The sequence below is a fragment of the Pinus tabuliformis genome, chromosome 9 (assembly GCF_031772625.1).
Source record: "Pinus tabuliformis cultivar Carrire ecotype Pingquan chromosome 9, CPIR1, whole genome shotgun sequence".
Taxonomy (NCBI): domain Eukaryota; kingdom Viridiplantae; phylum Streptophyta; class Pinopsida; order Pinales; family Pinaceae; genus Pinus; species Pinus tabuliformis.
The window spans coordinates 1,491,596,740-1,491,619,283 of NC_142307.1; the positions used below are offsets into that span (position 1 = coordinate 1,491,596,740).

Below are 22,544 nucleotides of genomic sequence, written 5' to 3' on the forward strand. Positions count from 1 at the left end.
AAGCATCAGATTTTTTCTTCAATAAATAAACCCAACACATTCTAGTGTAGTCATCAATACATGTCATCATATATTTATTTCCATTTGCAGAAGGAATAGGCATTGGACCACATAAATCTGAACGAATGAGTTCAAGTTTTTAATGTGCTCTTGAATGTGAATCATGAAAAGACTGTTTGCTATTCTTTCCTAGAATGCAAGCATCACATTGCTTAAGTTTCCTAGGAATTGTAGGCAAACCAGCAACACCATTTTTCTTCAAAAAGCGGAGATTGTCATAGTTCAAATGTCCAAATCTAGTATGCCATAATAAACTTGATGGAAGTGTACCTTCTTCATAATGAGAATTGTATGAGAAATGTTGTGCATGAGCAGAGGTTCCTTGTAGCTTGAGAAGTCTTTCTTCTTCTATTCCCCTCGTGACAAGTGAGTGGTCAGATGCTTTTCTTACCTTAAGCTTGCCATCAAACATATGAATGGAGTGACCTTGCTAGCGTATGTGGAACAAGGACATAAAGTTTCTCTTGAGCTGTGGGAGATATAGAACATGATGCAGAAGAAACTCTGGAAGACCAGGCAGTTTAAGCTTGATTGTGCCAAGCCCTGATGGCTTGATTTTTGATTGGTCTGCAAAGTATACTGCTCCATCAACATTGTCAGTAAATTCTTCAAAAAAAATATTTTATATGAGTCATGTGGCAAGTTTCTCCTGAATCAAGCAACCAATCATTTTTCCAAGAAGCAAGTGAAGCATTAAATAAATCTTCATTTACTCCAATATTACATTGTGCCACAACATAGTGAGTGGATTCAGGCGCTTTACCTTTGTCTGTATCATCAGTTTTACCTTTCTGTTGGTTTCTTTGCTGCTCAATTTTGTCCCATGGTAACTTACATGTAGAGGCATCACGGGATCCATTTCTTTTGCAGCGTATGGAGTGAAAATCTTCCTTTTCTCCTTGAGAGTGTCTGCCCCCCCTACCTCTGAAATATATTCCTCTTCCTCTTCGACCACCTCTTCCTTTGGAAGAATCTTTAGCAAGATTCTTTTCTTTATGAGCAAGGCACACAGCCTCTTCAGAAGATTCAGGGGCTGTCTTCTTTCCAAAAGCTTTCTCTCTTTCAGCAAACTTTTTCACAAGAAAGTCAAAGGTGATATATTTGAGATTTCCATTTGCTTGCAATGACTCAAGATAATTGGAGTAAGTAGGATAAAGTGCCTTGAGAAAAGTGATAAGAGAAATATCCAATTCAACCTTAGTGGATTTGATATCATGCATTATTGACTTTACTGCAGATGTAAGAGCAAGAGGATCATTATTTTGCAGTTCAAGAGTGAAGAGTTTAATCATGAGTTGAACAACTTCAAGTGCAGAATGTGAGTCATAGAGTTCTTTCAGATTTTGAAAGGCTTTGGAAGTAGTTGAAAATGGCAATGTGGCGACTCACCTCTTCATTTACAGATGCTGCGGTTAATGCATAAGCTTTGCTATTATTGTTTTCCCAAATGACGAGCTCTTTGTCTGAGGTAGGTTGCTCTGGCTCTTTGTCTCCATCTCCAACACACACTCCTTTCCACAACTTATTGAAAATGAGTGTGTGTTTTATCATCCGGGACCACTCAGGATAGTTCTCTTTGACAGTGAGAACTATTCCCACGATGGATATGATTGAATGCATACTGTAACAAAAAAACTTATGCTGCAAAAATTTTAATCTTAATGGGAAAAAATAAGACGGGACAACAAATTCAAATGTCAATTGGCATTCATTTGGACAACGTTAAAGTATAAAATATATAGGTGAGACAGTCGAAATATATGGTGAGTGACTGTGTATATATATATGTCATCCTACATATACCATAAATATATAAAAAACTGTACAACGTTGGACACAAAGCTTTACAACACATACAATAAAGGTATATATCAGAGTTCCAACAACGTTCCAGCAGTGTGATAGTGGTACTTCATGCAACACCCCCAACTTAAATTCACCACAATGAACAATGCAACTTCAAAACGGTTCAAGGCATATCATTTAACATATGCCATTTAACATATGCCACCGGTGTTCAAAACAGTTCAACACATACCATTTAACATAGGCCACCAGCGTTCAAAACAGTTCAACGCATACCAAGTGATTCGACCAATGGACCAGCGTACAACACGTAGCAGCTCTTCAAAAAATTTTGACACCATTTGGGCAGCACCACCATGCTGAGCAGCCAATTCGAGTTCTCCAACAAACGTACAATGTAAATGCACCAACCAAGAATTAAACAACGAATGGCAGATAAAATCAATGAATCGACCAACGTACATATAAACTCAATGAACTAGCACAAAGAATGGACACATAGTCGCAATTGAACTCAACTTTCACCAGCACCGTCGGTAGAAAATAGCAACATATTCAACCTCGACGAGTGACATTCATTCTCAACGCATATAGGACTCAACACTTGATTCAAGGTGTTTCAAAAAAGTTTAGGACCGACCTACAGAATGCACAGACACGCTTACAGATAATTAATGGCTGCAAGTTCTCGGAGAGGGATAGAGAACAATGGGGTAGATTTTAATACTGGCGTACATAGTAGCGTTAATACACAGTTGATTCATGCACGCAGATCCTAGCCAAGGAACCTGATTCACGCATGGTTATTCAACCTTCTGGTTTTGTTTAACAGATGGTTCTGCGTTAGATAGTGGCAGTGACTATAGAGTGGCAGTGACTGTGGAGGGGATAGAGAGTGCAGTAGACAGTGGACAGAGAGTAGTAGGCAGTGGAAAGAGAGCAGTAGGCAGAAGGGAGTTACAACTATTTTGGGAGCTGGCTCTGAAACCATGTCAGGCCAGGTAGTCACTCCTCAAAGCAAAATTGATTCGTATGTATTGTTCCTTCAGGTTGGTATTCAAATGAAATTCATAATGTAAGGACTATAATTATCAATCATATTGTGGACAAATATGTATACAAAGGACAATCAAAGTAAGACAAGATGAAAGAAGATGAGACAACATTGTCTCCTAAAAGAAACCAAAAGGAGATCCATACACACCAAGAGGAATTCGTGATACATGTAATAGAAGAGGCTAGATGTTATGTGGATAAATCCCTCTTTCGAATAAGAGTGATCTCCCTAGACTTCTAAGAATACCTAGTAACAAACACACAGTCATTGCTACCTTTCTTTAAGTTTCGATTATTTGAGAGCAAATAGATTGAAAGAGTCCTCTTACCGGTTTAGCAAACTGATTGATTAAGTTCCTCAAATATTTCTATCACTCACCCTTTGATGCTCCAAATGTCCTCTCGTCACTCTTAGTAGCTTCTCTACAATGCTATAGAAGAGATCTGCAAAGACAAAGAGAAATAAGAGATCAAAGAGTACATCATATAATCAGCGAGACAAATGAATTAATTAACCAATTAAACATGTGAATTGATCAATAATGCAACCAAAACTCATGTAGGTGACCAAGGAATCCTACAAATTAAATCAATGGAAATATAATTGAGAAAGAACAATTGCTTATATTAATAAAATTGGAGAGAAAAACCTTACAACCATGGCTTGATGTAGCAAGCCTTTTCTGCAATCTCCAACCCTCTCCCTTGAAAGACAAGTCTTCTAACCTAATCTCAATAGCATAAACCTACTTCCAACAATCCTCCCTCAAACCCCAGCCCTGTAATGGCTTTATAGGCCAAGGATGAGAAGTTATGGATCCATTCTCCAAGGGATGTGATCCACTATTAGTGGGATAGACGTACCACAAAGGAAGGCGAGTTACTCCATGATGGGAGGGATCAACACTTTATAGGCACTCATTCGAAGCTTGTTGGTTGGGATAGATGCTACCAACAATGCTTCTAGACTTTACTTTTTATTTTTACATACTTCAAGTCATGTTCGAAGGTCATAGTGGAAGAAAATAATGGTAGTTCCTTGTGTCTGCGCGGGAGTCAACTAGGTAACTGCGAACATAGCAAAAATCATGTTTTTGTACCATAAGATCTAGAAATTCTAGTTTCTTTGGGATAATTTAGTTTCAAAATCTATAAGGTAATGCTCCGGAACATATGTATGGATAACAATTGACCCAAACTGATGATCATTTTCCTAGGTGACAAAATGATGCGTAACAAATTGCCTCCTAAAGCGCAAAGTCAGAAGAAATATTTTGATGATTGAAATGTTTTATCATGCAAAGGTTTGGGTTAGATACTATAGTCAAAGACCTAAAACAATCATAGAAATGTTACAATGCAATATATAATATCATCACTGTGGTAGGCATTCCCTTACCCAGAACATAAATGTCTCAAAGCACAGTATGGAAATGCATCTGAAGATCCATGTCAAAAGACGACATAGTATGGACGCAACCATCAATGGATATATTTTTACAATCATGAATATTTAATAACTCCACGGAACCTAGATGGATGAAACTAGATCCGGGGTCTTTATCTCCATCTCTCGATTTGTAGTACGAATATAGCCATGCGAGTGAATGTCTCGAAGTCAAACATGGTAGAAGCCACTTGATTACCAATCAATAATGTGAACCATTAACAACCATGAGAGAAACCACCAATAATGACAATGGATCTCAAGCTACTTCCAGTACAATCTATGAAGTGTGAATAGATGATTTTTTGTCGAACACTCATAGAATCATTCGATTGAAGGCGAATGATGAGAAGTTATCGTTGAAGGCAAGAAACCTACCATTAAGGCATGCAGGACTCAAGGTACTGAAGGTTTCTAGATCAAATTCCTATATAATGAGTTGAAGTTGATAGGAAGCAATCCTTCATAGGAGGGCTTACGACACAAAAATTGTGTCAAGTTTTGAAGAATAGTAGTTTAAACTAATTCGGGATTGACTCAGGGATGGTCGATGCAATTGAAGGCCAAGACTGGTAAAGTAATTTTCACTGAGGTTGAACTTCTCTCGAACATATCAGAGACATGACATGATGACTTGGAATCATTTTACTCAAAAAATAAAACCCAACCCAACTAAATACTTTCAATGAGGTATGGTCATCTGAGTAACAAAATGGATTTCCCAACCCGGACACAAAAGTGACGAAGTGTCATGTTCAAAAGCGGCATACTACCTTTTACGAATGTAAAACAAAGATTCTTTCTCACTTTCCCCCCTAGCATTACTGGCAAGTACCTATTTATTTTTTAAAAGCATGAGGAGTATAACATATGCTTGTCCTGTAAGCTCATCCTTCAAACTAGTCCTCCAAAGTGTTTTTAACAAACCATAAGAAGGAGTGGTTCATTCTCATCATGCTTAACGAGTCCTACATTGTTTAATTTTTACGAGTCCAGTAAAGGGGTAACTTGATGTCGTTTTCATGTTTAAAGAGTTTGAAAAGACAAGAAAAGAAAACGTGTTCAGTTGTTTTACTGTAAAATTTAACGAGCCCGGAGAAAGTAAAGCTCGATGTTTTTCAGTTTGAGGGAGTAAGAAGAAAAACATAAGTAAACTCCACAATGTTCTTTTTCGTAATTTTAGTCCCTAAAGCCCGAGAAAGGATAAAATAATGCAAGAGAGAACTCTATTGACCATGATTGATCAACATATACCTTTTTCATAAATAGTCTAGTTCAGTTCATAAAAGGGGTAAACTTATACTGAAAGGACGATTGTTCATTTAATTTTACGAGTTCTAACAATCAAGCACTCGACGAACTTTTAATTTTTAAGGATTTTGAAAAGGACATAAAGAGAACTCCATGGTTTCACTTTTTCGTAAGTTTTAACAAGTCCAAGAAAGAGATGAAAATTTACTTAGATCACCGACTTTCAATTTAATTAACGATTAAGAAAAGACGGAAATAACTTGACATTTTCATGTATGTTTTACGAGCATGAAAAGATAGCAAAAGATGCTCGATATATATTTTCATGAGTTTAACGAGTCTTGAAAATGATAACTGAAATAGCCTCGAGGTGGGTTTCATTCTACACAAGCTTGAAACAAAGAAAAACTATGCTTGAGATAAGTTTTCATGCCCCAAGCATACCGATATAGGAACATGCCCCCAATATTTGTTTCATTCACCTAAGTAGACTATCGATTACTAATAAGTGGATGAAATGAAGGTTCATTTACGAGATCAAATGAAAGACTTGACTTAATTAGGGGAGGATTTGTTTCATTTTTTAACGAGGTTGACATAGTAAAAGCACTATCCTCATAAAGAGTTATTTCATTTTTTAACAAAGTTGACATAGTAAAAGAACAATCCTCATAAAGAGTTATTTCATTTTTTAATGACGTTGACATAGTAAAAGAACTATCCTCAAAAAGAGTTGTTTCATTTTTTAACAAGGTCGACACAGTAAAAGAATCCTCAAAACGACTTGTTTCATGGATTCCAAATAGAAGAAACACATGTCAAGGGAAACCCCTTGATCATGGCATCCAAAAGGTCTTCATCAGATGGAAGAACAATTCTTTGGAAGGAACACATGTCAAGGGGATATATAGGGATAAGAAAATCGTATTCAAATGCCCCCATTGAAGTTTTGACCATGTCAGTTACCGGATCTAAGTCAAAAGAAGTCGACAAGACAGTGAGAGGCTCGCTTGCATCGGTAACTGAAAACATGAGACAACTTACCACATAATTAACCCATGGCAAGGTAGGTACCACTTCCATATAAGGAGCATTTAGGGGTTTCAGATGGTTGGTAGTCGAATTGAGATCAATAAATGAAATCTGGTCAACAATCACAATGTTTCCATTGTGAGAAAAAGACATTACGTGAAAGAGTGTCGATATGAAAAATTCCATGGCATAGACATAGTCTCACCAAAGGATAAAATTGAAATCCAATGGATCTTGGACTACCATAAGATCGATACAAACAGTCTTACCTTCCAAGGTAATAGTTAACTTATGAAGGATCCCTAAAGGTTCACTAATGGTTATGTTAAAAGCTAAAAGATTTTGTGTAACAGGTACAAGCTGAGGGGAACTCAAAGTTTTCCAAGTAGTCGAGGATAAAATACTGATGGAAGCACCTTCATTTACATTTGTGCATCAAACATTATTACCTTAATAGTTCACAATAATTTGGAAAGGGGTGGAAGAAGGAAGATGAGGTTCTATCAGTCTACTCAAATCAAAAGAAATAGCCGCATTACTTGGATGGGGTTTAGAAACAACAAATGAAATGCCCCCATGTGTAAAAGAATCTGAGGTAACATGAAGAACCTGAGAGGCATGAAATTCACTCTCTAAAGGGAGAGTGGGATCGACCGAAGATGGAATTGATTCAATCACTTGATCAACAAATAATCCATTGATATGAGTGACACATGTTTCACCCTCCAATGGAAGAGTAGGATTGACTATACTTGGATTTAGATTAAACACTTATTCAACTGAAAGTATATGGAGAGAAATTTTACAGTAATTAGTTGGAAGTTGCTGCTGTGAAACAATAATTTTTTCAAACAATTTTGAGGCTTCATCCATGTGAGGGAAAAGGTGACTATGATGAGTCCCTTTGCATAACCTACAAGGAAATCTAACCTTAATCTTTTTGCCTTGAATTTTAGAATCTCTAGTTGATGGATCAATAGTAAGTTGATAATAATTGTTTGACCATATTTCCAAGACCTTAGGAATACTAGGACAATTGATAAGGAAGTGGTTACCCTTACAAATATTCCAAGGGTATTTTCGCTTATGATGCATTTTACAAGTTTCCTCAAGATTACCAATACTTACAACCATGGTTGGTTGATTGACTACATTATTATCTTTCTCCTTCTTCTTCTTCTTAGTTACCTGGTTACTAGCATCAAGGTTTTTACCAAGCGAAGAGGAAGAAAGGAAGGAGGAAATGTTGGACGAAGAAGGTAAAGGGTCAATAATAGGCTGGTAATGTTGAGATGGTTAACTCGGCTGAGGTGAAAAAATTGGTTGAGATGGTACAATTGGAGTGTTTGGAATTAAATAATTTGAGAAAATCCATACAAGTAAACCTATCATGAATCTGGGAAGTGACAATGTATCCATATGAGGACCGACATTTACAAAATTAGGGAAAGGATTAGGGTTCCCGTTAAAAGGGAGGTCTTTATTGGTAACTTCTATCATTGATGTCATTAGATTCAACTTAGATAAATTTACTTTTTAATATTAACAATTAAAAATCACAATCCACACCTAAGGTCTGTAAAAAGTAAAAACAATCAATTAAACACATGCTAAAAAATGTGAGGATTCAAACCAAGAAAACAAGTTTTTCACAATGAAATCACTTTTTGGTAATGAAATCCAACGTCATAGAAATCAAAGTGAAAAGTGGTTGTAGATAGAGTGAGTGGAACTAGTTACACTGACAACCTACTTCATGAAAGAATATGGTGCAAGTAACTTCACTTATGCCATCTTGAGTGAAGATTACCCTCCAAAAATTCCAAGTGAGTCTAGTCAACATCTATTCTAGGTACTACAGGACCTTTACTCTGTCGTCAGCTTGGGTAATAGCCCTAGGATTATGGTCACTAATTTTACCAACTACAACAATTCTACCTAGTGGAACAGTCGTAGATCAGACGTACATGCAAGGGAAGAGTAACAAAGTTCAATCCTCTTGAAAACTCTTCAACATGGTCCATTGGAGGTTTACTTTCAAGTGACCCCAAGTACCTTTTGCCACCATTGTAATACATTAAAATCACGCTACCATAGCCAATGAAGTGGGTACGATTACTTCACCAGGTCTAATATGATATCGTGCTTGACTCATTTGTAAGGGGAGCTTCTCAGAGCAAAACTGAAATAACTGGATTTATCTCCCTATCGCAAGATTCTAGTGTTTGTTTACAGCTTTGGAAATTTTACTCATTTTCTTATTCCAAATACCTACAACCTAATCTATAGTAGGTGGAAAAGAGCCCTAAAAATAATAAAAATTATAGATGAATTTTATTAATGATTTGTTATTAAGTTGTTATTTACTCAAAGCGTCAATGGACATGAAACTGATGGTATTATGACTTGAATCAAAACTCTAATGCATCAAATATGAAATTTGTAGTCTCTTCATTTCGATGAATTCTAGCTAGAGTAAGTAAAGAGGTTCTTCTTTAAAATATTAACTCCAGAATGTACCACTTCTAATTTCAATGCAATTCAAATCTCTAAGTTGCAAACCATGCAATGTAATCTATACACAATTTTCTTGAGAACTACGCAAATGTAATCTATTTAAAAATGTTATTCATGAAATGACAATTCTAACCATGCAAATGTAATCTATGCAAGAGAATTCTTCAAAAAAAACACAAGATGATTCTAAATAAGCAAAAGAACAACAAGACTATTTCCCTTCACTAATACAACTAAAGAACCAATCAAGTGTAAGTAAAGGAAACCTGGTGAAATTTCAAAATATAAAAAATAATAACACTCAAAGACGATTAAACACTCAGACACAATTTAGCCCCCCCTCCACCGACGATTGAGCGGGAAATATCCTTGCAAAAATGAAAGAAAAACATGCAAAAATTGTTAAGAAAAAGAGACAAATATTTGAGAAATGACCAAAGGAAATCGAATTCAAAACACCCAATGAAATCCTTAAAATGAGAATCTTTGAATGAATGTTATTAAATCAATGCTTAAAGTGTAATTATAACTGAGAAAGAACAATTTCTTATATTCATAAAATTGGAGAGAAAAGCCTTACAACCATGCCTTGATGTAGTAATCCCTTTCTGCAATCTCCAACCCTCTCCCTTGCAAGACAAGCCTTCCAACCTAATCTCAACAACATAAACCTACTTCCAACAATCCTCCCTCAAAGCCCAGACTTGTAATGGATTTATAGGCCAAGGATGAGAAGTTATGGATCCATTCTCGAAGGGATGAGATCCACTCTTAGTGGGATAGAGGTACCACAAAGGAAGTGAAGTTACTCCATGTTGGGAGGGATCAACACTGAATAGGCACTCATTCGAAGCTTGTTGGTTGGGATAGATGCTACCAACAATGCTTCTAGACTTTACTTTTTATTTTTACATACCTCATTCATGTCTGCAGGTCATAATGGAAGATAATGCGTACTTATTCACAAAAAGTAATGGTCTTCCCTACGTATGCACAGGAATCAACTAGGTAACTGTGAACATAGCCAAAATTAGGGTTTTGTACCATAGGGTCTAGAAATTACACTTTCTTTGGGATAATTTAGTTTCAAACTATACAAGGTGATGCTCCATAACACATGTAGATAGTGATTGACCCAAATTGATGATCATTTTCCTATGTGACAAAATGATCTGTAACACTAGATGGTTGCATGTTTTTAAAACTAATAAATGATGTGTTTGCAAGTCAATAGCATAGGCATATTGTCCAAAAGGAACAAGAAGGTACAAGAATTTCTTCTCAAGAGGAGAGGAAAGCATAAATAAGCTTTCATCCCTGCAAGAAACTGATAAAGATAGTCATGACAACAACTACAAAAATGTTGAATTTTGAAGGTAGCCAAGTGGAAGATGAATGAAAATGACTAAAATATGTTCTAAAATAAAGTGAAGATGAGGAGAACAACCTCATAAAAGAGAAGGATGAAGGTTAATAAAAGATCAGTTGAACAATACAAAATTTGAGGAACATGGCACAAAGGATGAAGGCTATAGAGACAACCAAAGGAAGGATTAAGGAGATAAAATGTCACAGTCGTAAAAAAATTCGCATGAACTTCAATGAAGAGGACAAATTTTTGAAGAAATTGATGAAGGACACTGAGTTTGAAATAGATAAATAGTTTGTTCTTCAAACTTATTATGTGGTTGCATATGACAAAGGAATTGATAAAAGCTAAATAATGTCTGATAAGGATGAAATTTAATTTCATTCAAAGAAAGGAGAGGACGAGCAGGAAGAGACATGAATTCATAAATCATCTAGGTATGTAGGTAATTTTTATGAAGCTCATGATATAAATATTGTTGGGATTGTAGGAAAAGGAAAATCGATGTTCTCAGGAGAAGGAGAAAGAGGGGAGCACAGGACAATTTTTTTCTCATAAAATTGAAATTTTACCTCTTTTTCAACCAAGGGATATAGGGCAAGAATCCGTGTAGAAAGAAGTTGCACTAGGTAGAAATGGAGGTACGCTTGTAAATAAACTCTTGAAAAAAGGTAAAGAAACTAGGTTCATTCCCTGTGTAAAGGATGGAATTCTATCTTCTGTATAAAAACCTATATATTCACAAGCTCATGCAATGTACGAAAGCAAAAGACAGGAATCTACTTCTACTTTCAACCAGCGAAGCCAATAGATCGATGAAAAAAATATGAACAAGAATAAGATAAATGAATGGCACATAACACAATATGTATCTGGGGAAAGCCACTGCTCAAATCTCTGCTATTTCTATTGCATATATCATAAATATGAGTGAATATACAAAGCTTGTTCTCACTAGAACAATTCTACACAAGTATGCTCAACTCTCTCAGCTCACAAGCTAGCTCAAGCTAAATCCTTAGCCTATTCAACAACTCTTTGAACCCCTAATATCTTTCATAATTCCTAGGATGAATATCTTGTATTTAAAGGGAATTCATGCTTCCAAAACTACGCAATCCAAACATAGGATCAATCTATAATGCATGCATGATATTTACACTCTAGTAAATAATACCAGTCATAGCATTGTCCTTACACTCTAGTCTCAACTAGGTCTTTCTATGAACTGACATGCATGAGTTTCTTATGGGGGAATATTCAGTTAACTAGAGTAGTACTAGTGGATGCACTAGTGAACCAACTGACTATTAGTCCTCTATTAGTTCCTCAAACAGTTTGGAGCTAATTTAACTGAACATAACTCAGTAAACTAAGTGATCTAATTTCCAACTCAATTTAAACTCATACTGGGCCCCTAAAATTTAGGCAGAATATATACATGACTACAGAAATACTTCCAACTCGAAATTCCTAAGCTAATTAAGTTAATGAAACTTAATTAACTATTTACAAGTGTCTATGAGAATAGAATTTGATTTTAATTCGTAGTTTAATTCAAGGAAAAATTAAACTGGAATTTCTTGTTGCCATTTCTCAACACTCCCTCTCAACGATAAAGGAATTTTCAGCTACCTCGATCCTATATATGTGAAACTCGAATTTACATCTTGACAATGTCTTTGTCAAAATGTTAGCATCTTGCTCCTCCGTGGGAATGTTGTTGTAGATCTAACCCAGAAATATTATAGATCTGATATGAAAATATAAGACAATGTAAATAAACCCATAAATAATATGAAATGATTCTTTATTGATCAAACACTTAAGGTAGGGCAACACCATACATTCACTCCTTAAGGAAGGAGAACACTCCACAAGCCATATGCCTATTCATACAATAATACTTCACTCTATATCTCCACATGGAGTCTCTAGCCTCTATATAGGCCTCATACATGCAATACCATGGGTCATTACCATGGTTCCCTCATACCATCAACTAATACCATGGGCCCATTACATTATTATTAACTACATTATTACCTTGGGTACCTCCCTTGGTACCCCATATTATCCCCCCTAGGTATATAACATTCCACCCCCCTAAGCATGTTTCGTCCCTGAAACATGGGAAGAACATAAATAGTAAGATCTACTCAAAAGAGTAGTCCACTGGTACCATGCACGTGCATCTAGCCATCCAAGAGAAAGGTGAACCCTCGATCTTGCTGGGGCCTCGCTCGCTTGAGATGGAAGTTGACCATTGCAGCTCTCCAGTGTTGATGTGTAGTAGGTGGATCTAGGCTCCTTGCTATCCATCATATGGGGGTTGTTGTCCTTGTGGCTAGTTGGTTGCCATTGTGTTGGTTGTTTTCTTGTAGGGTGATGTGGGTGATGATATGTTGAAGTTTTAACCCACGGTGTCTTTTTCTTTAATTCACCCTGTTGTGGTGCCTGTTGTCGTGTCTTCTTGTCCAATATAACTTCAACCACTGAGCCGTCCTCTGATGTATCAGTACCTGTAGCCTTTTCTGCTTCAGCCTCTGTTTGTGTTTGATTATCTATCATTACTAGCTCATCATCAGACTTTGGAACATCTTCTGCTTCAGCCTCCTTGGACTCTACCTGCTTATTAATGGAAATATCCTGTAATGTAATTTTCTTCTTTTTATACCAGAGCTTCAGGAATTTCTTCTACACATTAAAATTTATGGTACCCACTGATTCCATCCAAGGGTATCCCAAAACAACATCCATGTTATCCATATATGAAGCATAAAAATCACCATGCAACACATATTTATCCATAGAAATCTTCAAATCCTTGTACACTTGAACATCCTCATCCTCCACCTGTGTGTTTTTAATGTTTTTGGCAGGAACTTGCAATTTTTTTGCCAAATTAACATGGATGAAATTATGCTTGCAACTAGGATTTATAGAAACAATGATCTTCTCTTTCTGAATCAATCCATGAACCTGCAATAAGGATATACCAGTAGGAAATAACCCCACATGTTTCCCCTTATCTTGTTTTCTAGTCTGAGACCATTTGTCCATAAGGAGTTTTTCCATTTCTTCATTCGAGATTTTGGTCAAGGCTATATAGCCCAGTGAGTTCCACCATATGGCGGCCTCTTCTGTCAAAAAAAGTGGTACCATAAACCTCCATATCTCCTCTTTATATATTTTCTTTAGGCTTTGTATGAATTCTTCAATAGTAGGGCTATCATCTTTTCCAGCAAAATATTCCATGAAGAGGGTTTGAAAAAAATTTACTTACTTTGGCGAAAATTTGAAATTGTCACAGTTTCGTCAATATTGTTCAGAATCTCTATTCTAACCTGTTTTTAGAAATGGAACAATCATTCTGCATCTGCCCATGTGGTAGAAATCCTGATTCAGACACTGGAATTTCAGATCTGCGCTGCTACTTTCCCGCCGTCACCCAAAATTTCTGAAAAAAGAGCTGATTTTAAATCAGCGATATCTCCCTCATCTGGACTCCGATTCGACTGATTTTTTTTTTGAAGTTGGGTATTTTTTCCCAAAGAATCCAGATCTACAATTAGATTTTGTAGATCTTGTACCAGGACATCTAGATCTGCGCCGCAAAATCGCTGCCCTGAAAATTGTCTGCAACCCCACTGATTTTTAGATCAGTGATATCTCCTTCATCCGGACTCCGATTCAACTGATTTTTTTTTTGAATTCGACTATTTTTGCACAAAGAATCCAGAGCTATAATTATATTTTATAGATATTGCACCAAATTGTACAGATCTGACCTGCAAAGTCGCCGCCCCCGAAACCCTGCAAAAAAAAAATAAAAAAAAATTTCTCCACTGTTTGCCCAAGAAAGTGCTCTGATACCACTTGTTGTAGATCTAACCCAGAAATATTATAGATCTGATATGAAAATATAAGACAATGTAAATAAACCCAAAAATAATATGAAATGATTCTTTATTGATCAAACCCTTAAGGTAGGGCAACACCATACATTCACTCCTTAAGGAAGGAGAACGCTTCACAAGCCATATGCCTGTTCATATAATGATACTTCAGTCTATATCTCCACATGGAGTCTCTAGCCTCTATATAGGCCTCATACATACAATACCATGGGTCATTACCATGGTTCCCTCATACCATCAACTAATACCATGGGCCCATTACATTATTATTAACTACTTGTGGTCCCTTACATGACATGGGTTAACCACCTTATTTACTACTATGGCCCATCCCATTATTACATTATTACCTTGGGTACCTCCCTTGGTACCCCATATTATCCCCCCTAGGTATATAACAAATGTACTCTAACAACATAATCCACTTCAATACACAATCTTTGAGATGATGATATCAGATATCAATATGCTTGAACCAATCATGAGAAGCTGGATTTTTAGAGAGTTTGATACAACTCTAATTATTGCAGTAAATCACAGTTGGATCCATCTACTGACCAAACAAACCAACCAGGATCTTCCTCATCCAGATAGCCTTGGCATGTTACCTGACTAGAATCCATGTACTATTCCTCTTCTGAACTGAATGCAACCAATCTTTGTTTCATGCTATACCAAGAAACTGTCGCTAAACCAATACTGAAGATCCCTGCTGATGTGCTCTTCCTATTGGATAGAATCCGTACCTAATCTGCATCATTGAAGCCTTGAAGCTTCACTACATTTGTCTGTATGTACCATAATCCATATTGAGAAGTGCCCCTTAGGTATCTCAACACATGCTTTGTCGCCTTCCAATAAAACTTGGTAGGCCTAACCATAGCTTGACTAAGCTGGTTAACTGCATAGCACATATTTGGTTGTTTGTTAACCAAGTACATGAGTGAACCCACAAGCTGCCTGTAAACAGTAGCTTCCACTACTTCCCCTGAGATATCATCCTCCTTCCTCAAGTTACCTGCTAGAGGAGTCCCCATGTGGTTGTTACTCTCCATGTGGAATCTCCTGAGTATCTCATTGGCATACTTGCCCTGAGACACAAACAACTCCTCATCTCCTTGCCATACCTCCATGCCAACAAAGTAATGCATGAGCTCCATGTCCTTCATCCCAAAATATCTTACAAGGTCCTCCTTGCAATATTTGATTAGTTGATCATCACCTGTCACTATGAGATCATCATCATAAAGTACAATGATCAACAGTTTACCTTCCACCACTATGTGATAGAGGTTCGCATCCACTTCACTCTTTGTGAAGCCCAACCTGGTGAAGTAGCTATATATCCCGGTGTACCAAGCACAACGTGCTTGCTTCAACCCATACGATGCTCTCTTGAGCTGGCACACATGTGACTCACGGTCAAAGGTCTCAAAATCTTCAAGTTGCTCTATGTACACCTCTTCCTCAATCATGCCATTAAGGAAGGTTGTCTTCACATCCATCTAATATATCTTCCAACTCATCTGTGCTAATAGTACCAATATAGATCTGATCGATGAGTACCTTGCAACAGGAGCAAAGGTCTCATCATAGTCAATCCCCTCTACCTATGAACATCCACGGGCCAAAAATATAGCCTTATGCTTCTCCACACTACCATATGTAGCTTGATTTACCTTCTAAATCCAACGGGAGCTCACCACTGACTAGTCCTCCGGTCTCGAGGCCACATCTGAAACACTGTTACAAACTATGGAGTCATACTCCTCCACCATTGCATCAACTCAAATTGGTTGCTGCACTTCTTCCTTAAAGGAAGATGGCTTTGTCACAACACATTCACCCATAAGAGCCATGTATCCAGTGTACCTCTCAGGTGACCTCCTCTGCCTACGCTAAGAAGTGGGTTCTCCCACATTCTCCCATGCATCATCCAAAAATATTTCAGCCTCTTTAGTGTGCTTTATTCCCTCTCTAGAAGACTCTTCCTAAGTGGATGTCTCGACTCCTGAATCCTCTGCATATGGCTGCTCTACATCAATCTGAGGCTCCTCAACCTTAGGAGATAAAATCTCCCCATCCTCATGTAGCTCAAGCTTCCTCTCAAGGGAAACTCGCATGGCCTTCTCCTCATCAAATCTAACATCCCTGCGAACCACAGTTATCCTACTGGTCAACAAGTACACCCAATAGTTGTGAGGTGTATCAGTGCACCCCACAAATATTCCCAACTCTTCTGTCAACTCAAGCTTTTTCCTTGCATCTTTGGTCACATGGAAATATACCGATGACCCAAAAATCCTGAAGTGACGAACATCTAGCCTCTTACTGGAATAAGCCTCCTTTGTTGTCTTCATTGCAAGTATTTGATGTGGGCTACGGTTCTGAACATAAATTGTTTTGTTGCATGCCTCAGCCCACAAGTGTAGTGGTAGGCCCTGATCATGCAACATCACCCTTGCTACCCCTACTATGCTTATGTTATTCCTCTCGGCCACCCCATTCTGTTGAGGGTTATGGGGTGCCTTCAACTCCCATTTAATCCCTTCCGCTGCATAGAAATTCTTAAACTCATTTGATACATACTCACCACCGTTATCACTCTGTAGAGATTTAACCTTCTTTCCTGACTCTTTCTCCACCGATGCTTTAAACTCACAAAACTTTGTGAAAGTTTGATCCTTTTTCTACAAGAAAAATATCCATCATTTACGAGAATAGTGATAAAAAAATATAACATAATACTTATGTTTGGTCGTGGATGCTATCGAGAATGGTCCACACACATCTGAATGGACTCACTTTAGAATAGCCTCTCCTCAACTGTCTCTGTCGTGAAAGGAAGACTTGGTGTATTTTCCCAAAGTACACCCCTTGCATGTATCAACTTGCTCAAGCGTAACTTTGGGAAGAACAGTAGAGATCTGTTGCAATATCTTCAAAGCCCCATGTTGTAAGTGACCCAATCGCCTATGCCACAACTTTCCAACGTCTTGATTTTGCACCCTTTATTCTTTTGTGATCAAGGAAGCACACTCCTCTAACTCCATCTTATAGATATTCTTCACTCGAATCCCTATCTTCTTTACTTGACCCGTCACTATGTGTCAAAGGAAATCCTTTCCTTTCGAGAATATCATTGTAGGTTTTAACCCCGTATAGTAATTACCTGCATATGAATTCTAAAACATAGAAAATAAGCAATGCGAGAGCATAACACATAAAACACATATACACAAAGATTTTCCCACTGGATCCCAAAACCGGGACTACTAGCTTGATTTTTCATTATATTCCTTTCAATGTTACAATACATATTTATACATGCCGAAGCATCCAATACCATGGACCGAAAACCATCACGTCCAAAACCATGGACCGAAAAACATATGTAGGTTCGCCCAACCTAATATAGGGTCCAATTTTTTTTTCCCAGGGTGACGCCCTGGACCTCGTAGAGGGGGGCTACCCGCCCCCTAGACAGGGGGGGCTGCCGCCCCCCATGTGACCCCCCCGCTGCACAATCGGTGCAACAAAGGGGGGGCTCCGGCCCCCCTCTAACCCCCCGGTTCACTATGTGGGTTAGTCGTGGAAAGAATATAACACAACCCAAAAATCTCCCACTTGTTGCTTTCTTTCCACAGGGGACCACATGAGAGCTTAGTCATTTTTCCAGCCCTGAAATGCCCATTGTTTCTCTACACCAAGAGAACTTCTCAGAGGTCACAAATTTTGTCAATGCATCTGCAGTATTCTTCAGAGTGTCCACCTTTACCAGCAACACTTTTTTGTCTTCTATCATATCCCTCATAAAGTGATACTAAACATCAATGTGCTTTGTCTTTGAATGATAAGCAGGGTTCTTTACCAAGAAAATTGCACTTTGGCTGTCACAGTCTATTCTTATAGCTCCCTGTACTAACCCCATACTTGAACACAATCTCTGCAACCAAACTGCTTCCTTTCTTAACAATGTAAACTTTGAAACGGGAACTGATACTGTTACCCGTTTTGTAGAGGTGGCAAAAAAATGACCCGATTTTCAAAAGTGTTGATGCAGAATACACATTTTTTTTTTAGAACATGGTTTTTGGAACTTTAATTTTTTTCATGTGCATTAAGTTTTAGAATGGTAGTGAATGGTAGTGATTTTCATCCTGATTTTAAAAAGTGAGTATTCTGCATCACACCCTTTTTTTAAAAGACCTATTTTTTGAATATCCGTTTTTTTAAAAGACCTAGTGTATGAAATGTAAAAAAATATTTTCTAAATTTGATAGTTTTTGAAGTCGTCATTGTATTCATATTTTCTTGTTCTCTATCTTAATTTTTTTTTTTTTTAGTGGGGTTTTTATTGTTTTGCGTTTTTAAATTAGAAAGTCGATAGTTTGAATTTTAGATAATCTACATATTTAGACATCCTTAATTAATTTTTCAATCCACATGAAATAATTGTTTCTAAAAAACAACATTTTTTAACAATGGACATAAAAAATAACCATTTTTAACATAAATATAACAAAAAAACTAAACGTTTTGATAATTTTTTGCTAGAATTAACATGTCAAAATCACAATTTTTATACAAAAATATTAACTAAAAATGGTCAAATAATAGTTTGTTTATGAATTTCATGTCAAAAAAATAATAATAACTACTTTTTTTTCAAAAAATAATAATTAACTTACTCGACTCACTATCCAAGATTGGCAATGCATCCTTGCCCCATCGTTTTACCCGAACGACCAATTTACTTATATTAATAACCGTAAGAATGTTACATGTTTATATAAGTAAAATTGTCCCGCGATCACATGTTTATATAAGTAAAATTGTCCCTCAATCAAATGGTATTAGCCACTTCAAGTTCTCAAGAAAACACAATAAAATAGACAAACTCAAAGATGATCTAAATGTCTAACTCCTATCCTCTTTAGCAGGCTTGATGGACTTTCTAGAAACTTTATTTTATATAGTACTAGCCACTTCAAGTTCTCAAGAAAACACAATAAGATAGAGAAACTCAAGGATGATCCAAATGTCTAGCTCCTATCCCCTTTAATAAGCTTGACAGACTCTTTAAAAACTTTATTTTATTGTTTTTCCTCAAAAAATTGAACATAAATATTTAGACAAATACGGAGTATTTTCACTACATCAAAAAAAATATTACACTTAGTCTTTTTCTTTTTTTCACATCTCACTAAAAAGATATGAGTTTTTTTTCCCTCTTAAAAAATAGCCGTCGCTTTTTTTAACATCATGACACTCATTAAAGAGATTAACGGTGACTATTTAAAAATTAAATATTTAAAATTGAAATTGTGTGCTAATTTTTTAACTTATGAATTCTCTTTATTCCTTTTGTATTCATGAATTCGCTTTATTCATTTTGTTAATATTTCATGTGTAGCTACACTTTTAAGGTATTTTTGTATTCTTCGTTATCCGTTGCAGAGAGCACTATTTCCACAACTCACGCTTTTGGGCATTCATTGCTTTCCTTCGCTAAATCAGAATTCTATTGATTTATGCACTTTGTTCTTCTTCATCATCCAAGAGTGATGGCTTAAATGGCAGTTGCGGAACAGAAATCAATGGATGAAATGGTTGAAGCAGTAATGGTTGAAGAGAGATTGACAATGTTGAAGAGAGATTAACGGAGTTGCCCTCTCCGCCAAACAGGACTTCGTCGTCTTCTGTGAAACTTCACTGTATGTATGCCTTGCACTCACTCATTAATTATTTTTATAAGGAAAAATCTAGATCATGTAGTATAATTGAGAGGTGCCCTGTTTTTCAATACAGGTATCGTTGCCAGAAGTACTGGTTAAAGGGGCCAGAGAAGGGCACAGTCGAATCTTTCATTGACAATCTCCCTGGACTTCCAGATAACATCCACTATGACGGGAACGACACCTTCTGGATCGGAGTTCCGACGGTAATGTTCTGTCACTGTAGTACCCAGTTCAATAATTATTGGATTTTTTTACATTTAAAGAAATGGTGGTGTTTGGAGTATATTTTAGCCGTTGAAGTTGTTTGAATTAGATCATAAAATTTGTGGGAACCAAAACCGTTAAACATAGAAATCAGTTATTACTTACATTACAAAAAATTTATTTATGTTTTTCTCGTTCTCTGTTCCTTGATATATGAAATTAGAGTGGGTGGGTTTTTGACAGAGCCGAACCTTAATCTGGAGGATGGCAACGAAGTTCCCATCTGTGAGGCACGTGTTGGCTCTGATGACGACATTGACGCCACCTGTAGTCTTCTATGCTCTAATTAATGAACCAGGTGTTTTGGCAGTGAATGAGATGGGCAATCCCATTGCGCTGTACTCCGATCCGAATTCGAAAAATGAAATAAATACAGGATTGAAGAGGGGAGACTCTCTGTACTCTGCATCTCTTACTCTGGATTACATTGGACGTGTTACTCTCACGCAAGAGATACCAATAAATTAAAATTTGATAGGAAGTTAGCTCTATGTTTTCAAAACTAAATTGGGATCCACTTTTATAATGTATGGGTATTTGCAACGCCTTCTTTCAAATTTCAGAACAATTACAGTTTAGGGAGCATATATTTGACAATTCAAACTTGTGAGTGTAACCACATGAGTCCCACTCAAGAAAGTATTAACAGCGCTTCTGTGTTTTGAGATTGTGGTATGATCTATCATTTTCCTTCAAAAACAGTTAATATTTTCGATTTATGAACAGATGACTCATTGGTCGAGTAGCGTTGAAAATAGTAAATACTATGCCACTAACCGGATTAGTGACACGCTTCCTACGATATACAAACTCTGCTAGCAAAAATTGACGAGTCTGTAAATGCTCATATCACAGAAGTAGCTGTTGAAATGAGAGGAAGTACAAAATGAATACAGGATCCAACTGAACATAAAATTCCAGTTTTTTCCCCATCTTCTCTCACGTTTAATTCCTATGAAAGAGCTCTATACACCGCCTCCTGGCGCTTTCAGATTGCAGAAACATAGGCTGGGTTAGCAATAAAGGTTGGCGTCACATCCCCCGCCATGATTACAACTATTTTTTCCTCTCGTTCCACTGAACGTTCACACGATATTCTATCGTCCATCGTCTCATTCTTGTCACCATACTGAACATTTGATTCGCGGCTCTCCTCTGATCTGTTATTTGCTTCTGAGTTTGAATTCGAACCATAGGATTCCTTCACATAGGAGCAAGCCAGAATGATAAAAGCAAAAACTATCAATGCGATCAAGAAACCCACTCCGCCTAGCAGAAATGGAACTGCTGGCTTGCATGGTGAATGTGCAGTCACATTGGAAGTCGCTGTAATATTTCTCATACTTCTGTATTTGCTGTAATGTGAGAACATTAAACTGATAGGAAGTCACCTTAACGATTTCAGAAATGTATGGGGATTTGTCACGCTTGTTTTCAAATTTGTACGTGAGATTGACATTTGTTAACTGTTAGGTTTGACAATGGAACCGCCAGAGCGGCGGGTCGATTCCCGGAATCGACCCGCCGCCGGGTCGGGCGGGGCGGAGCGGCCCGGGGGTGGCGCTGCGCGGTGGCGCCGCCGCGCAGCGCCACCCCCGGGCTGCTCCGCCCCGCCCGACCCGGCGGCGGGTCGATTCCGGGAATCGACCCGCCGCTCTGGCGGTTCCATTGTCAAACCTAACAGTTAACAAATGTCAATCTCACGTACAAATTTGAAAACAAGCGTGACAAATCCCCATACATTTCTGAAATCGTTAAGGTGACTTCGTAAGTCCATACATTAAATTAATTATTGGCTAATAAGCTATCAGTTTCACTGCACGGCCATGTTTTTTTTTTACTTCAAAAAAGTTGAAGAGATATTCATAAATATAAAAACGCAATAGTAATTTATTTAATGTCCTATTATAATTTATATCTCAAATAATCATTTTATAATCAAGTGATTTTCTGTTTTCATTATAATTATTAAATATCTCAAATAGTTTTTTTATTTTATAATCAAGTGGTATATCATGCTGCTTCCGAATAACAATAGTGGCATTTGAAGAGAAGGCCATTTCAAGTGAATATTATATAGT

The 22,544-nt window shown here is 37.1% G+C and overlaps 2 protein-coding genes across 2 annotated transcripts; one reads left to right on the top strand and one right to left on the bottom strand.

Annotated features, from left to right (window-relative positions):
* The first annotated feature begins 2,540 nt into the window (after positions 1-2,540).
* Positions 2,541-20,931, top strand: LOC149154253 (protein STRICTOSIDINE SYNTHASE-LIKE 6-like). Its single transcript, XM_089444086.1, has 5 exons — positions 2,541-2,604; positions 2,699-2,822; positions 20,113-20,175; positions 20,270-20,402; positions 20,647-20,931. The coding sequence occupies exons 1-5, from the start codon at positions 2,541-2,543 to the stop codon at positions 20,929-20,931; spliced, it is 669 nt and encodes a 222-aa protein (XP_089300212.1).
* Positions 20,932-21,451: 520 nt separating this feature from the next.
* On the bottom strand, positions 21,452-21,805 carry LOC149154254 (protein GLUTAMINE DUMPER 2-like). Its single transcript, XM_089444087.1, has one exon. It carries the CDS (start codon positions 21,803-21,805, stop codon positions 21,452-21,454), a length of 354 nt encoding a protein of 117 aa, XP_089300213.1.
* Positions 21,806-22,544: the final 739 nt, after the last annotated feature.

What these genes read in the sequence shown, in the direction of transcription:
- LOC149154253 (XM_089444086.1), top strand. Translation starts at nt 2,541, where the DNA reads ATGGCTGCAAGTTCTCGGAGAGGGATAGAGAACAATGGGGTAGATTTT. An exon ending in AGAGCAGTAGGCAGAAGGGA is followed by an intron (nt 2,823 to 20,112) that starts GTTACAACTATT and finishes ACAATGTTGAAG; the next exon opens with AGAGATTAACGGAGTTGCCC. An exon ending in TCTGGATCGGAGTTCCGACG is followed by an intron (nt 20,403 to 20,646) that starts GTAATGTTCTGT and finishes GGTTTTTGACAG; the next exon opens with AGCCGAACCTTAATCTGGAG.
- LOC149154254 (XM_089444087.1), bottom strand. Translation starts at nt 21,805, where the DNA reads ATGAGAAATATTACAGCGACTTCCAATGTGACTGCACATTCACCATGC.